The sequence below is a fragment of the Hyperoodon ampullatus genome (genome assembly GCF_949752795.1).
Source record: "Hyperoodon ampullatus genome assembly, chromosome: 8".
Classification (NCBI taxonomy): Eukaryota; Metazoa; Chordata; class Mammalia; order Artiodactyla; family Ziphiidae; genus Hyperoodon; species Hyperoodon ampullatus.
In genome coordinates this window covers 96,847,816-96,866,483 of record NC_136921.1, presented here as the reverse complement: position 1 = coordinate 96,866,483, position 18,668 = coordinate 96,847,816, and the positions used below count along the sequence as shown (strand labels likewise).

Genomic DNA, 18,668 nt, shown 5'->3' with positions numbered 1-18,668 from the left:
CTCTGTTACACGATTTCATGTTCTTTCTTCTCTCTTGACCTCAACTTGTTTTTAAATCAGATTGCTTTAAAAAGAAGACTACAGAGGATGGACCTAGAGATTATCATACTAAGTGAAGTAAGCCAGAAAGAGCAAGACAAATATCATATGATATCACTTATGTATGAAATCTAAAAAAATGATACAAATGAACTTATTTACAAAACAGAAATAGACTCACAGACATAGAAAACAAACTTATGGTTACCAAAGGTGAAAGGGGTAGGGGAGGGATAAATTAGGGTTTGGGATTAAAATATACACATACTATATATAAAATAGATAACCAACAAGAACCTACTGTATAATACAGGAAACTATGCTCAATATCTTGTAATAACCTATAATGGAATGTAAAAAAATATATATGTATAACTAACTCACCTTGCTGTACACCTGAAACTAACACAACACTGTAGATCAACTGTATTTCAATTAAAAAATAACTAAAGAAAGTTTCCCTTTAGTTAAAAAAAAAAAAGAATTTAAGTGTACTACCTTTGGAATTACACACTAGGTTTAAATCCTAACTCTGTCATGTACTAGCCGTAGAGCTCAATCTCTCCTACGTCAGTTTTCTTACTGATAAAATGTGTACAATTATTGAAATACTGATGCAAGATTGACAGACAATGTATGTCTGGAAAAAGCACTTGAAAATAATGTCCATTAAATATAGTTTAAAATGCATCAAAATCTTATTAGTAAAACTGTGGGACTTACATAACAGACAGATGGAGCAATAAAACAGCACAGATGCTTCAGGGACAAAATACCAGTATATATAAAAATATATTGTTTGATAAAGGCTGCGATACAAATCAGTGAGGGCAGAAGAAAAATTTCAACAAATGGTTCCAGACTTTGGGTGAAATCTCTGGGAAAAATTAGCTAGATGTGTACTTTTCACATAAATTCCACATAAATTAGATCATTAAATAAACAAAATAAAACTGTTAATCAATTAGAATAAAATTGAAGCCATTAAGTATTGGATATCAACATGGGGAAAAGCCTCCAAGGCAAAAGAACAATAGCAGAACAACAGAGAATAAACAGATTTGACTACATAAAAATTAGGTCTAAATGACACCAAAAAAAAATGATAAAAAGTAAATTACAAATGGTAAACAAGAAAAACTTTCATCATTCATGATAAGCCAAAGGTTAATATAAATACCTAAAGAACATTTACAAATCAGTAATAAAAATTGTAAACTCTGTAAGAGAAAAATGAACAAAAAGTGGAGCAAGTATTTTGTTAAAGTGGTACAAAGAGCCAAAAAAACAGTTAATACTAAAAAATCTCAATAACCAATTTAAAAACACATTTTTGCTTATCATATTGGTAAATAATTTGAAAGAAAAATAGGTAATATTATTAGTTAGTGTACCCTGAGATTGGAGCATTCACAGATTGCAGATGAGGGAATAAATTTGAGTAAATGTTAAGGAACTAATACTAGATTTATAACCCTTGACACAATATTTTTTCTATACAAATTTATCTTAAGAAATAGAGAGGGTTCTAACAGTTGTTGGGGAAAGGCTGTGGTAGAGAGAATGGCAAGAAGGGGTTAATATTGAGTTATTACCAGGGATAGAACTGAATGTACTTGGAGTGTGGGAGTGGGACATGAAGGACAAGTAGGAGCCAAGAACAAAATTTCCTGAATATTAAAAAATACATATAACTATTGTATAAAATTTAAAATAATATAAAAAATCCAAAAAAGCAAAATAAAAATGAAAGTTATTTTTTAAAAATGAAAGTGCCAGTTTACATGGAAATTTGGAGGAAAAGCTGGTTTGAAATAGATGATAAGTTAATTTTTAAACTTGAGTTGAATGTGTGCCAACAGGGTATTAAAGATATATTCAAATATCTCCCTTAGTTTTTATTATGTAATATATGAGCATAGTAAAAAAAAAAAAAAAAAAGATCGAATAGGAGAGAAAGTTACACAATATCAAATTTCCCACTGACTTTCCTATAACTGCTACAAGTCCTACTCTTCATTAGTAGCCACCTTGAATTCTCATTTACTTCCTCTGGTGATCAGTTCCATATTCGTGGAACTCAAACCTCGATATTTTGATCTATCAACATCAAATATTACTTGATGTCTTCATACTCTGAGAAACCAGGAACTTGTCTTCTCTTCCTAATTTTCTTAAGTTGAATTATTACTTTTGGATCATATTGGTAATAATCGTAACATATTATATGTACACTTCTGTAAGAAGTTTACACTTAAAACTTCAATGTCTTGATTGATCAGCTTCAGACAATATTGTTGAAATCCCTCAATATAAACTGAGTGTGTCAGTGATTATAAACTTTCCTCCACCTCTCGTCCCCCTGTTTTTCTCCCAATATCTGGAAGCTATACTACCACTTTTATTAAGGTTTAGAACATTTATATTTTATTCTGTAAATATAATAATTCATATTTTGCCTACAGGTTGAATTCTGAAAACTTAAACTGATAAATAGCATTTGATAATTTTATAATTATGTAACTGTTATTGATGTAGAATATACTACATATTTAGGACCCATTGAGAAAGAAATAGAATTCCTTTTTCTTTGCTTTTTAAACAACTTTGTTGAGGTATAACTTGCACACCATAAAATTCATCCCTTTTAACTATACCATTTCAAGATATTTAGTAAACTTACCAAGTGATGCAAATCTTCATCATAATGCACCAATATTTTCATCACCCCAGTAAGGTCCCTCATGTCCATTTACAATTAATCCCCTTTCCTACCTGCCAGCCTCAGGTAAACATTAATCTACTTTCTGACTGTATAGATTTGCCTTGTCTGATTTTTTTTCCCTTAGAAAAATGGTTTAAGATTTATACATGTTGTTGGGATTTCCCTGCTGGTGCAGTGGTTAAGAATCTGCCTGCCAATGCAGGGGACACAGGTTCGAGACCTGGTCTGGGAAGATCCCACATGCCGTGGAGCAGATAAGTCCATGTGCCACAACTACTGAGCCTGTGCTCTAGAGCCCATGAGCCACAACTACTGAAGCCTGCGTGCCTAGAGCCCATGTTCCGCAACAAGAGAAGCCACCGCAATGAGAAGCCCACACACCACAACGAAGAGTAGCCCCTGCGGGCCGCAACTAGAGAAAGCCTGCGTGCAGCAATGAAGACTCAATGAGCCATAAATAAATAAACAAACAAACAAATAAATAAAAAGATGTATACATGCAGTAGCATGTGCCACTATTTCATTCCTTTTTATTGTTAGATAGTATTCCTTTGTTTTGATTTACCATATTTTGTTAGTCATTCATCAGTTGATGGACATTTGAGGTGTTTCCATTTTTTGGATATTATGAATAACTCTGCTATAAACATTTGTATGCAGGTATTTGTGTGAACTTATATTTTTTGTTTCTCTTAAGTTGATACCTAGGAAATCTAATTTTGTATTTTTCTACACCAGTCTACGCAAAGGAAAATGTCCCAATTATCAAGAGCATCTGGAGTTTTTTTTTCCTATATGTCATTAATTACTTTGAATCATTCCATATTTTACAGTCTAACCACGGCTTTTTTTTCCCTCTAGAGATTTAAAACAATTTTTAAATTAATATGTCAGAAATACTAAAAGGTATAAAGATATTACCCACAAACCTGCATATTTACACCCTACTTAAGAAATAAAATACTTCCAGAACACTTGAGGAACCTTATGGATTTCACCTCAGTAGCATCTCCCTCTCTTCTTTCCAGAGATTAGCATTATACAGAGTTTATCATCTTTATGCATTTAAATAAAAACTTTTACTAACTATATATCTATTTCTCAATTAGTTAAAAAAACAAACAAACATTTATGCTGTTAAATTCCTACTGGACTTGATTTTTTCTCAACATTTATTTTTGTGAGATTTACCTATATGTATAGTGTTTTTTGTTTGTTTTTTTTTTACTGAAAGTCATACATTTTCATTGCCATGTTATATTCCATTTTGTGAATATGCCAACATTTACCCATTTTTCAGTTAATTGGAAGTTAACTAGTTAAATTTTTTTTTTGGGTGGGGGCACTATAATTATCCTTTGTCACTGACCCAAGAATGTTTTTTATCAGCATCCAGGAAACTGTAGTAGGCTGACCTGAAAGCTTGTATAAAAGGTGAAATCTCAGAACAACCACAGTTCTTAACATCTTATTTTATTCATTAATAATATATGTCAATTTTATTGACCTATTCAAAGAGCCAACCTTCTATTTCATTGGTTGTCTCTATTGCTTTTCTGTTTTCTATTTCATTGATTTCTGCTCTGATATTTATTTTCTTATTTTTAACTTATTTTGTGTTTAATTTGCTCATCCTCTTCAAGTTTTTTAATGTGGATCCTGAGGTCATTAATAGGAGAGCTTTGTTTATTTTTAAAATAGTAATATAATGCTATAAATTTCCCCATAGGTACTGCTTTGGCTCATCTCACAGATTTTAATACATTGTGTTTTCATCCTCATTCAGTTCAGAATACTTTCTTATGTCCCTTTTATTTTCTTCTTTGACCTGTGGATTATTTAAAAGTGTATTATTTAGTTTCCAAGTATTTGGGAATTTTCCAGAGATCTCTGTTAGTGTTCTCTAATTTAATTCCACTGGGGTCAGAGAACATACTTGGTATGATTTGAATCCTTTTAATATTATTGAGACTTGTTTTATGGCCCAGAATGGGGTGTCCCTTGGTAAATATTCAATGTGTGCACTTTAAAATAATGTGTATTTGCTGTGTGGAGTGTACTATAAATGTCTATTATTCAAGTCTATTGATAGTGTTGTTCAGATCTTTTATATCCTCAATGGGCTTCTCTCTACTTGTTTTATCGGTTTTTTAAAGTGAGGAGTATCAAATATCTGATCATTTGACTGTAATTGTGAATTTGTGTACTTCTCCTTAGAGTTGCATTATTTTTGCTTCATGTATTTGAAGCTCTGTTATTATGGGCATCTTCATTTTGACACCTTCATTTTATATAGACGTTCCTGTGCATTCAAAAGTATATTTATTATTATTTTCCCAATATTTGAAAATGGTGTTTAGCCTGGAAATTTTCAGAATACCTAATCTGCCATATTATTAAAAATGTACATCTTTTCTGGATTTTTTTCTTGTCAATTAAAATATAATGTGCTCTTATTTAATCAATAAAATAATTAATGATTTTAATTTTTGAGATTCTTGATAAATTTAATCCAATTTTTTTTCTTTTTTTTTTTTTTTTTTTTTGCGGTACGCGGGCCTCTCACTGCTGTGGCCTCTCCCATTGAGGAGGACAGGCTCCGGACGTGCAGGCTCAGCGGCCATGGCCCATGGGCCCAGCCGCTCCGCGGCATGTGGGATCTTCCCGGACCGGGGCATGAACCCGTGTCCCCTGCATTGACAGGCGGACTCTCAACCACTGCGCCACCAGGGAAGCCCCCTAATTTTTTTTCTTGAAGTCATCCTTTTGGATCCCTTTGGTTTCTTGTTTTAATTTGAACTAATTTCTTCTTAACACTTCTTCACAGATGTAAACCTCGGATTTTGTTTTTAATCTCCATGGCTAGGTTAGGTACGTGCCTCTGATTTTAGTCACTAATTACTTTTTTGATTTTGAGGTGTACTGACTCATGTAATTATTTTAGAAGAGTATTTGAGTGATATGTTCTTTGAATTTGGTGCTTTTCTGAATATGTCATCATTTATCTTTTCATTTTGTTATAGTTTGCTGGGTGTGGAATTCTGAGTTTAAAACTATTTGCCCTTTAATTCATTACATGGTGCCAGTATAACCTTAATATAAAAACCAATAAAGTTAGTGCCACAAATATTTAGAACAATTTCACTTATGGATGAGGATATAAACTTTCTAAACAAAATGAACATCAGCAATGCATTAAAAACAATAACACATTATGACAAATTATTTGGGAAATACTAGTTCATGATCAGTGAACCAATTGAAATAAATAATTATCAATATATTACAATCTAAAGGAGAAAAGTCATGCAACTGTATCAATAACAATAAATGCTAACAATTTAATAAGGTGGTTACCATGTGCCAGATGCTGTTCTAAATTCTTTATGTATAGTAACTCATTTAATCCTTATATCAACCTTATGAGGAAGGTGATATTATTACGCTCCTCTACACGTGAGAAGACAGACACATAATTGTAACTTAAAAAGATCATATTGTTCTCTAAGTCAAAGAACAGGGATTCAAACTCAGGTAGTCTGGATCCAGAATTTATGCTGTATTATATTCTGTCATTAATAGATATTGAAAAATCATTCTATAAATTTTTAACATTCCAATTAATAAGAATAAAGGAACTACTTATTATAATAGAGATAATTTACCTGTATATAGAGTTAAAGCAAAAGAGATTGAACATCTGAGAGATGAGACATATTGGATAAATTTTTGCCCTATATTCAGGACTATTTTCTCAATTCCCCTCAGAACTAACACTGAATGTTTTGTTTTGGGAAGCGTATTTTAATTTCTTAGAATCCATTCTTGTTGTCTTATTTCTTTCTCATGTCAAATTTTTTTGGTTTAGTTTAATTTTATGAGTGCAACATTTCAAAATTTTCTCAACATATTAATTAGAAAAAAAGTTGTATGCTATTCCCAAAGTTCTACTCTGTTCTCTTTAATGTGATTTATTTTATTTTTTATTTTATTAATGTATCTTGCAGACATTAGTTATAAATTAGAAAAGAAAACTGCTTTGAATTCTCTACATTGACAGAAATAACTTTTTGATACTGCTTACGGCTGAAGATTGTCTTGGCCAAGGATTTTAATAATAAACTGTTTTATGTAGCTTGTTCAAATTTTTATTTTATTTTATGAAACATATAATGCAATAATTAAGCATTTTTGTGTATTATGTGTGTAATCAGTATACTGTGAGTTCTTAAATATCAATTCAATATATGATAGAAGGGACATACTGAAAGCAAAGGGCAAATGAGTTTTAATGAGGAGATAACATCCACCAACACACACTTAAGTAGAATAGACCTCATTCTTTACATTGCAATATTATTTGTAAGCTGTCCAGTGTGAGGGCTTGAAATTTCATGGCATAATTAGAAAATCATTGTGGCCTCAAAGACTTTGGTATCTTGGCTCATAAAACAGTAGTGGTGGAGTACTTGCTTTTTATGGAGATTTTTTCCCTGTGGTTTATATTTGAGAACAGAATTCAGATGTTCATTGACTATCTCATAACAGCAAAGTCAGGTAAGAGATTATTAAGTGAATGTAGCTAGGATTATCAATGAAGGCACAGTGAAGGTAAAGTCAGTACTTTCAGAGCAAAGACTAACTTATTTCTGACAACTCCAGTAACTGCTCAAAAAAGTGAGGCTGTGATTGTGTAAAGCTGTCTGCTAGCTAAAGACATTAAATTCAGATCGAGTTCAGGAAATAGCTTGTTGGAGAGAGGAAAACTGAGGCTTCACTTGATTTAACCTCTTTTTGTTTTTTTTCTAGAAACGGTTTATTTTCTGTCAACCTTATTTCCGTTTTGTGTTTGAGTCTGTGGGAGAACAGCCTAAGCCCACTCAGGAGTTGTTCCTACCCGTTCAGTTGCCAGAGCCCTGGGGGCCGCAGACAGTCCTCGCTGGCGGCTGAGGCTCGGTCTCCAGTGGGGAACTGCTGGGTGGGCACAGAGGGCACCTGCGCCTTCAGACCCGTCTGTGACCTCGGGTGCAGGAGCAGTGAGTTTGGGAGCTGGAGCAGGCCATTCACCCTGAAAGGCTCCCTCGGTCACAGCCTTTCCAGCAGCGGCCGGCTCTTCCTTTCCGTCTCTTCCGGAAGTGGAGATGGGGCTGATCTCCCAGAGGTGATCGCGGGAGATGGTGCCGCGCATGCGCAGACCATTCCGCGCCAGCGTTCACCACCTCAGACCCCCGAGTGGGCTCCTCTGTTGTTGTCCCGGGATAGTGGCATTGTCCACAGGGCGCAGAGGAGAGTCTGCGTCGCACGGGGCAATGGTGGGCGGGTTCACATAAGAGCTTCTGTGAGAGGCCGGTGGTGAGCCCTGGGAACGGTAGCCGCCAGAAGCCGTGGCTCGTGAAAGACTGCCCGGATCTGGTTAGTGAAGGTTCCAGCAGTGAGGTGGTCAGTGATAGGAGTGGCCCGGGTGGCAGCAGCAAACTTCAGCACAGCTTGCTGGCCAGTGTTCCTGGAGGATATGGTGCTGGAATCAGCCGGTGTTCAACGGCAGCAATGACACAAGCTGCTGGAAGAAGCGTCTCCCCTGTTCTCCTCAGATTTATGAGGTAGATGCCATCAGTTTTGCTTTTGTAGATGATTGTTCCATTTGGAAATCAAGGTTGTTGCCAACTAAGTGGGTTCCTGCTGCAAGAAATTTGAGGACAGCCTCCTCCTTCATTTGCAGGACGTCAGAGACTCAGGGCATTGTGAAATTTTCCCTTTAAGTTGCCACAGAAACCCAGAGGAGATATATTGATCCCTTTCTGGGTAGCATAGAAAAACTAACCTCTTCTAACTTGTAAATCAGAGGGCACTGTCTAGAAAATTTTGCAAAGATTTTTTTCTACATTTGACCCTTGAACAACACCTGTGTGGATCTGCTTATACATGGATTTTTTTCAGTAGTAAATACTGTTGACTACCTGATCTGTGGTTGGCTGAATATGCTGACAGGGAAATGTGGATACTGAAGAATATCGGATACTGGGGAACAATGTATATGGAGGGCTGACTATAATTTATATGCAGATTTTCCACTGAGGGCTGGGTGGGCACCTCTAGCTCCCGGGTTGTTAAAGGGTCAACTGTACATATTACAACTTTGACTAGATGCAGTCAGTGTTGTTTAGATAGACATACTAACTTTATAGTGGAAGATTTCTTTTTTTTTAAGTTTACTTATTTATTTTAAATTTATTAAAAAAATTTTTTTTGGCTGCGTTTGGTCTTCGTCGCTGCGCGCGGGCTTTCTCTCTGGTAGCTGCGAGCAGGGGCTACTCTTCGTTGAGGTGCGCAGGCTTCTCGTTATAGTGGCTTCTCTTGTTGCGGAGCATGGGCTCTAAGCACGTGGGCTTCAGTAGTTGTGGCACATGGGCTCAGTAGTTGTGGCACGCGAGCTCTAGAGTGCAGGCTCAGTAGTTGTGGTGCACGGGCTTAGTTGCTCCACGGCATGTGGGATCTTCCCGGACCAGGGCTCAAACCTGTGTCCCCTGCATTGGCAGGCAGATTCTTAACTACTGCGCCACCAGGGAAGCCCCTGGAAGATTTCTTGTCAGTAAAATCATAGTGTTTATTTTAAAGGACTGGATTTAAATCTGAGGACTGTCTTTATTTCTCAATTGTCTCAACTGTTAATCGGGAATATTACCTACCTCATGGGCTTTTTGTAAGAATTTAAAAAAGTAATACTATTAGGTACTGGGAACAGTGTCTGACACATAGTGAACACTCAATAAATGTTAGATATTGTTACCTGTCTACTGTCTATGAATATCTCTACCTTAAACCTCAAGGTAACAGGCAAGCTTCTTGCAGGGAGGAATAAAACTACATTTGTGTCTCCAAACAAACAACAAGAGATATTGCTTTTAAGTATATTTTTCTTAGCAGCTTGCAGATAGCCATAGCTGCTATGAAGCTCATACTCAGGATCTGTGCTTGTTTCAAAGAAAGCTCACCATGTGTTGGGAGCTTGGCAGATGACTCAGTTCTGATTCCTTTTATGTCCACTTTCTCTCATTTTTCTTCTAAAATGCACAAGCAGCACAGCATCAATTTCTCTCTTCTCCTCCATCTCCCTCTCTTTCCCTTCTCCTCCCCCCACACTCCTTTTCCTTCAACACACGTATACAAGCAGACACACTAGTTTCATTTTATTTATTTTTTTAATCCCCAAAGGATTCACAGAGCAGTCTGTTTGCAGCTGCCGTGTTTTCCACTGGTTAAATTGGCAGTTACCTACTGTGTGGAGTTGCTAGGAGAAGGTGAATAAGCACGATTACAGCATCATCGTTGTACATATTTTTCAATAACAACCTGTGGAGCTCGGTGGTCTGTCTTCTGTACGGCTCTTATGTTATTTTCTCATTGTTGTCATTAGTATTTGTTGAATTTATTGTTAGAGGCTGGTATATTTTTAACTCTTGGTTCCAGATCAATTAGGAGACAAAAACCTTGGCATTTAAAACAGCCACTTTTTTCTCAGGGCGGTGCTGCTGATACTGTTTCCTACCATCTGTTTTCTTATTACATCCTGCCCTCCTTCCATTGGTAGAGAGGAATTCAGCTTCTTCTGGTGTGCTAAAGTCATTCACGTTTCTCTTGTGCATAATAGATCTCAGAAACTGTAGGAATTCTGATGTGCTTCAGTGCACAGAGCAGTAACAAATGAGCTGCTTTGGGGGAGAGCTGGAGCGCTCAGTTGGTCAGTAGTACAGTAGCAGGCTCACATGTGTCGATTGTTTCTGTGAGGTCAGAGGATCTGTTTATACTGCTGTCTGCTTGAAGGGAGGTGATGTGGTGAGCAGTGGATATGCCTGTCAAAGTCAATAGCAATTCTGGCAGAAGCTGCAGTCAGCTTTGTAAATCTGCAATGTTTTGATAGATAAGAGATGCTACTGTATAACTGTTTTAAGATTTGTAGTGGACTGAGGAATGCTTGTTCTAGCTGCTGAAACTGACTAACTGTATTGCCCTAGGAATATCATCATGGGGTCTACTGCTACAGAAACTGAAGGATTGGAAAACACCACTTTTAAGTATCTCATAGGAGAACAGACTGAAAAAATGTGGCAACGCCTGAAAGGAATGTGAGTAAGCTCTTTGCTTGGTCTGTGTTTTTATCCACCTCTCTGACCAAAAAAATTTTGACTATTAACATGATGAATTGTTGGTACTTTCTGACTTTGTGGTTTAGTGTTTCTTTTAGAAAGATTTTCTTAAAAAAAAATAAAATGTCTCAGTCTTAGCTAACAACTTGCTTGAAGGATGTATAGTTCTTTTGCACAGGTATGTTTTATGTAAAGTAAGGTAACTCCCTGAGAATTCACTTCACTATTAGACTACATGGCTTCTTTTAGACATTCTGTATGCGTTACTTAGATATGTGGTTTAGATATGCAGAAAAGTAATTAGAAAAGCTGCTTGTCTGGGTACTTGCAGAAATAAAATTTGTCTCAGGTAAAAAGACAGATTACTACTAATACTTATTTCTTTGTGATTAGATTTTGAATAAAAAGGACAGGATTAATATGATAATAAATAACTATACTCCATTGTGCTTATTCATTATGTCTTAATAATATTTTTTTAAGAAAAAAATGTTTATGTGGTAAAATTACTAGCAGCATACCAAACTTGCTTGAGAGTTTTGGCTTAAATTAACCAATTCACTTCTGAGAGTACAGAATAGCTCATGGTGTAAACTAGACTTTAGTAAGATGGGTCAAGAAGTGTGCTTATTTCAAGCATGAAATGTAAGTACCTGAGTCAAACTTTAACTGCAGGACTGTTTACCTTGCTGTTTAAACAGCATTTAGGTTTTTTTCTGTGTATGTAACTAATTCCTGTTTAGTGTTCCAGCACACTATGTTTACATGCTTTATTTTAATTATGTCATAATTGTAAAATAAGATTTAATTTTTTTAAAATATGAAATATGAATATTTACAGGCCATTGCAATTGCTTAGTATGTTCGCAGACTTCAAATGAAAATATGTTTGCTTTTCTATAATAATAGCTAAAGGAATCCTATACCATGAGAAACACAGGTTTTCTAGGATTTGTATTTCTAATGTTGTGTACACATATTATGGTATAAAATGCAACATTTGAGTAAATTTAATGTTGCTGTTTATCAAAATCTATAAGTTTTTAAAAAGAAAAATGATATCAAACTTTGTTAGGTAAAAAATTCCTTCTACTTTCTTCCGTTTGAATGTATTCAATGATGTTTATATAGTTAGTGTTCTCTGTATATTTTCTTACACTTGAAGTAATACATGGCATTACAGTGCACTGGTTTAAGAGCACATTAATAATGCAAACAACATTTACCAGAGAAAAACTTTTAAAAAGGAAGCCATCTTTACATCATTTGAATGAATTAGAGAAATATGTTTACAAGATTCATTGAAGATTTAGAAATCACAGTTTTTTTGTAAAGGTGGTTCTCTAGGGAAACAAATAATCCTATAAAAGCAAATAACAGCTTACAAAATTAATCAGCATAGATGAAAATTAAACATTGGCAGTCATCAGCTGATTTGTATCCTAACCTAATGAGTGGATGAACATCTGTACCGGAGAAATTATATTTCATATTACAACCTATTTTAGATTTTCTTCCCTTTAGCAGGACGGGATGGTTTTGGTTTTTTTCTTTTGTTCAGTTTGTCTTTGTTCTATTTTTCTGCAGTTATTTGAATGTATGAAGATGTATGGTAGTGAGTGTATGCATATGTCTTTAAAAAATTTGAAAAGTGAATTTGTGTTTACCTAACATTTTACGGCAAAGTTATCCAATTTTCACACTATCAGTTGATCTCAAAGATCAACTGTCATATTTTTTCAGGAGAGGGTGATAGAGTCATTCAGCAGTAGAACTTCATGACAATATTCAACATGGATGTAGGATATAATTATATATGTACCTATATAAATTTTGAATTGTGTCTATATAGCACCACTGAATGACCACATAGAGACACTGAATGACCAAATTACTGATAACTAGGTTTTTTAAAATAATTATTGCTAAACTGATGGAAATGACTGAATGCTTTTGCATTAAAGCAAGAAAGAATTTTCATTTTGGCACTATTATTTTAATTTGTACTTGAAGGCATTTCCAGTATTCTAGGTTCAGAATTGTCAAAACAAGAAGCTCTAAATCTAAAATCTGCATGACTAATGACAACCAAATTGTTTAATTATGGTCTTTTGTGTAGTCTAAATTCAAAGAAATGATATGAGGGACTCCCTATTCCATTGCTGAGATTGTCTTCCCTATTTAAAATGTTATATTGACTCAAACAGAATTTTAGCTTATCAAAATGTCTAGTGCTAGAATCCCACTTTTAAGTAATGGCAATTAAAATCATGTTACTCATGAAAGCTATCAAATAATTTTCTTAGTTTGGCAAAAATGGCTCAATGAAGGCCTTTAGATACTTGTTTGGAAAGTGATTTTTTGACCTTTAACTGCAAACTTTACAAATGCATTTATTTATTTCAACAGGATATTGAAATAAGTACATTTCTGAGGTTAAATAAAAATAGAGACAAAGGTTAAAGTAAAATAAGATTTATTCCAGTATACCTTAAAAATGGAAAACATGAACCACTAAAGGTAGATATTTACAGAAAATATTTTATAGGCATTTTCATATGACATTATATTTTAGAACACTTTTTTTCAGTCCATAGAAGTAATTTTTATATTTTGTAGCACATGTGAAAATGTGGGTAAACTAATTAAAATATCAATTCTTCTCTATCATTTTGTTGATTTCTTTCATTGAACTCCTTTTAAATCTCCTTCATATAATATTTAATCGAGACAGCATATTCAGTAGTGTGCAAAGAAATCTCTTATTCATTTGTGGGAACAAAGGTAAAACAGTTTTCTCTTCCCATTTCTGATGTAGACTTGTATGCTTTGTTCTATTAATTTTCTTTTTATAGTTACGGCTCTTTTCTTTAGCTTTCTTCAATCCATCTTCTACCACTAATTTGTCACTCAGTGCGACAATTTAGATTCTACACAATGACTCACCATGTCTGATGGTAGAAATGTTAGCAAATGACTATGGCATCATGTCCGTCATAAACTACATTTAAAAAGAATCATATACTTGTCCATAAGTTACCAACCATTTAGGATTTGGAAAACACGTCCTATTTCTTTTGCCATCTTGAAACCTGATGAAATTTCTGGTTCAGAAGTTTCCTGTGACTCTGGGACCTATACTACTTCCTACATCCTGAGAACATTTGTCTAACACTAGTCTTTGCAAAGATTGTTAAGTTTATTGATTTCCATGAAGAAAGTTGATTTGAAGATTTTATATTTGTTTTCATTTATACATAGTAGTTTTTTTCAATTTAAAAAGAATCTTTTTTTGTGTCATGATACTGGTTTTTGGTCTTTAAGTGTAAAAAGGGCTCTTCCACTGTGGATTTTTTAAAAAATCAAATATGTTTTAAAACATTGGTACTGCTCTTTCCCGTCAGTGCTACTGTTCTAAGAATTTGATCTAAGAGGTTACAGCATTTCCAGAAAACTGTGATCAAGTTAAAATTCCAGTGAAAACCACAAGGTGTTAGAGTAAAACTAAATCAGAGTGTTATCCTACTCAGTTTTTCAATAGAAAAGAGGAGAGTTTGAACTGCTCAAAACCATAAACTATTGACAAAAAAGTGAGACTCACCACTCCATAGTACTTACTGCCAATGCCTTCAGTTTTTATAGATGTAAGACTATGAGAATTTCGCTGTTAGAACCTAACGTAATATATGATAATTGATTTTATATGTAGAGACACATACCTCTTTATCTCTCCTAATCCATACAAATATACAGATTTTAAGATCTGGAATTGTGAATGCAACAGTGGAAAGACTTAAACTTCTTTTCTCATTTTTTTCTCTTTGATTGGTGGTACACATGATCTTCAGTAGTAGAAGAATAAAATGTAGAGGAGAAGAAAGTGAAGGAGAAAGCAGGAACCCTATAACTAATTTCAATTAGCTGTTATTTTAGAGGGCAGTGTGTTATACGGTTTTCTGATGAAGTAGCCCAAAACTTTATCACCAGGAAGATGTAGCAGAAATACATATTTAGAATAAAAATTGGCAAAAGGTAAAATGACAGGCATTATTAGCACCATATTACCAAACTAGAATTATACTTTAGGATGGAGCAACATTATAGATTAGAAGCAAATAAACCTGATCCTTTTACTCTCCTGCTTCAAACCTTTAAAGGCTTCTAGTGCCCTCCCTTCAAAGTTCAGCATCCATATGTATAAAATAGATAACTAATAAGAAACTGCTGTGTAAAAAAATAAATAAAATAAAATTCAAAAAAGAAATAAATTTTAAAAAACCAGACAAACAAAAAAACAAAGTTCAGCATCCTTCCCAGGTCTTACCATACCTGTTCAACTTTTGGAGCCTGCTCTCATGCCTCTTCCTCTGTGGCCTCCTCCCACCCAAACCCAGGGTTGCACAGAAGAAATGCTGCTTACTTCCCATCTGCCTTTGCTCATTTTTTTCTCTCTTCCAGAGGGAACCACTCCTTTCTCCTCTCTCAGTCAGAGTTGCTCTTGCTTCCCATGAGGTTTTTAGAGATGTGTGGGGATGTTTCTGGTTGTTTCAGTGCCTGAGAGTGTTTCTGTATTCAGTGGGCAGCAAGGTCCAGGCATGATAACTGTCCTCCAGAGCTTAGGACATTCTCTTATCAGGAAGAATTGTCCTACTAAAAATTCTAATTGAGAGCCTATTAAGAAATGCTCAAAGATCTCTGCTTAAATTTCACTTGCAAAAGAAATTCTTCCTGACCTTCCATACTAGATTAGTTTCCTATATTTGGCTCATTAAGTAACCTGGGCTTCCCTTTTCATAACAAAATCTACCTTCCCCACAAGCTACTGAGAAAAAGAGCTATGTTCGCTGTGATTGCTTGTGGATCTCCAGCCCATAGCATAATAACTGGCATATTGGACATAATGCAATAAATACTGTTAAATCAATCCATCAATGAATAAAATTCTGAATCTTATAGTGGGTCTAACTACAAAATTAGAAGATCAGTCAGGCTGTCAATATAGGGCCTAAAGCCAGGTGGGAGGAGTGGCGATAGATTCATAGCTGGAATAGGGATAAAGAAGATGGAAGGAAATAATGTTTGCTTATCGTCTACTAGTTGTCAGAACTTTCCAGATATAACATATCTGTATTCTCATTTACTCTTTTCAATGATTTCAAGAGGTAAGTATCCTAAGTTGGTTAAACAACCAGTGTCTGATGGAACTTGGATTTAAACACAGATCAGCCTAGTTCTAAACCACTTATTCATCTTGCTCCCCAAACAAAAAAACCACAAAAGAGGACATTCTCACAATGGTTACCTAGAAAGATCACCAGAAAAGGATCTAGAGTGGTGCTTCTTAAAACTTAGTCCATGAGCCTTATGATAGGCAGACTAATTGACCCCAAGAGATGTCCATGTCCTAATCCCCAGAACCTATGAAAATGTTACCTTATATGTCAAAGGGGAATTAAGGAGGCAGACGGAGTTAAGGTTGCTAATCAGCTGACCTTAAAATATGGAGATTTGTCTAGATTATCCAGATGGGCCCATATAATCACAAGCGTTCTTAAAAATGGAAGAAGGAGGCAGAAGGAGGTCACAGTGCCATGATGTGAGAAGGACTCAACTTGTCTTTGCCAACATCAAAGGTGGAGGAAACAGGCTATAAGCCAAGAAATGTGGAAACCTCTAGAAGCTTGAAAAGGAAAGAAAATGGAATCTCTCTCTAGAGCCTCTAAAAAGAATGTATCCCTACCAACACCTTGATTTTAGCTCAGTGAAACTTGCATCAAATTTCTGACCCATGGAACTGAAGATAATACATTTGCGTTGTTTCAAGCTACTCAGTTTGTGGTACATTTGTTGCAGTAGCAATAAGAAACTAATACATTTCTCCTGTAACAGAATAGTAAGAGTATTTAACCAACATGACCACTCCTATCCTCTCCCAACACACACATACACTCTCACTCACACCCACATACACACACACAGACACAGACATGATGCCTAGAGGTGGGGCCCAGCCTAGGTTCCTCTATGGCACACTGGAGTTAGATACTCATTATCCTTAGCCATTAAATAACTCACTGTCCTCCATCTAACCCTGGATTACATGCCCAGAACCCCAGTTTTCTTACCAGGCTCTGATATTGAAAATATATAGTGGATTCATTTCAAATGTCAAAGAATGTTTATGCTATCTTTCTTGGAAATTGTTGATAAATCTCAGTCTCTGTTCTCATATGGATGTGTATGTGACTCTTTTGATGGATTAATAAGGCAAATCAGTTTAAAAAAATCAGTTTTTTAGTCATAAAACTGATTTGAAGAAAAGCATCTCATGAAGCCTATATTGGTATACAGATATAATATTAATATAAATCTCAGTTCTTGCATAACATTATGTTATGCTTTCTAGAATAGACATTGTTGAGATGAAATACCTTAGAGATGAAGAAATTGAACTTGGAAACAGTCAGATATTTTCTAATACCATCTATCGTTTAATGAGTGACTGTGGAAAAGTTATTAGCTTTTCTGTGATATCCAACTATTTCATTTGTTATTCATTCAATCATACTTACTGATTGTGTAGTATGTCAGGTACTATTTTAGGCACAGGAACTTACATTCTAGAGGAAACAAATAACCAAAAAGTAAATTACAAAAAGTAAGTTAAAATGGAGTAAGAAGTGACCTGAAAAAAATGTGCTAGGTCATGTAGTCAAGAGTCACTTGGAGAAGGTATTTTGGCTAGTCAGGGATGACTTCTCTCAGGAGGAGCTGAGACAGACAAAAATTGATACCTATCTCATTAGATCTTTTGATGAGAGAGAGGCTAAGGAATGTCACATAATCTTTGCCCAAGTTCAGAATTAAGTGAAGGACAGATATAGTAGTCCAGTAGATGGAGATAAAATGTCAGCTTCATTGAAAGACTAAATTTGTAATGGAGAGTAAGGTTTTTGGTTTGCAGCTAAATAAGCCAAAACATCTCTGAATTCAACTTACTCCCCCAAACTGTAGACTTCCCCAAACAGGGACAAAGTCTCTTCTCCTAAATTTACCTCATAACCTCTGGTAGATGAGATATGCTCTCTACAAGTAGAATAGCCCTTCCACGCCCCTTGAAAAGGACAGCTTACATCCCAAAATCTAATTCCTTCTCCACAATTCACCAACCAAATGTTGCTTCTCCTCCTCTGTGAAAGAATGTGAGAAGTGGCAAAGAGAGGCCAGGAAGGCTTTTCCAATGAAAGGTCCTTCCACTTAGAAGGAAGCATTAGGATCTGGGAATCTGGATGTTGCCAGAGTCAAGATAGTGAAAATTAAATAAAATAATGTATTTAAGAAACATAACTCAGTACCTGGCACATAGTAAGCTCTTAAAACATTGTAATTATTAATATTCCCATAATCTTGTCCATTCTTACGTGTATTCCAACTCTACTGTTTAACAGCTATATGGTAAGTTGATTCATTTTTCAATGTCTTGTTTTCTTAACTGAAAATGGGAATAATATCCTTACCAATCTCATAGGTGTTGGGAATATTAAATGAATTAATGCTTATAAACTGCTAAGAACAGTGTCTAGAATTCAAGTAGAACTAGCAGTATCATTATTATTACTGATAATACATGCAGAAGCAGAATTCTATTTTTTTTTCAGGTAATTTTCTTAGAATCAGTAGACAGAGCAGGATTGTCAACGTGAGAAAATAAGGCTTTCTTTTAGCTCAGTGGAAGTGGTCTCACCAAAATCCTCAGGTTT

The 18,668-nt window shown here is 35.1% G+C and overlaps 1 protein-coding gene and 1 pseudogene across 2 annotated transcripts in view; one reads left to right on the top strand and one right to left on the bottom strand.

Annotated features, from left to right (window-relative positions):
• Positions 1-7,634: 7,634 nt before the first annotated feature.
• LOC307057533 (small ribosomal subunit protein uS2-like) lies at positions 7,635-10,098 on the bottom strand (annotated as a pseudogene). The gene is made up of 2 exons: positions 10,041-10,098; positions 7,635-8,494 (listed from the first exon to the last, which is right to left on the bottom strand). The product of its transcript is annotated as a small ribosomal subunit protein uS2-like (transcript).
• A 688-nt stretch (positions 10,099-10,786) lies between these two features.
• The window catches only part of PDE1A (phosphodiesterase 1A), a gene marked incomplete at both ends in the record, with an annotated part of 341,142 nt that continues 333,260 nt past the window's right edge, over positions 10,787-18,668 (top strand). Inside the window, one exon of the mRNA XM_079710186.1 lies at positions 10,787-10,887. Coding sequence (XP_079566312.1) covers positions 10,787-10,887 — 101 coding nt within the window. The remainder of the gene's footprint in view (positions 10,888-18,668) is intronic.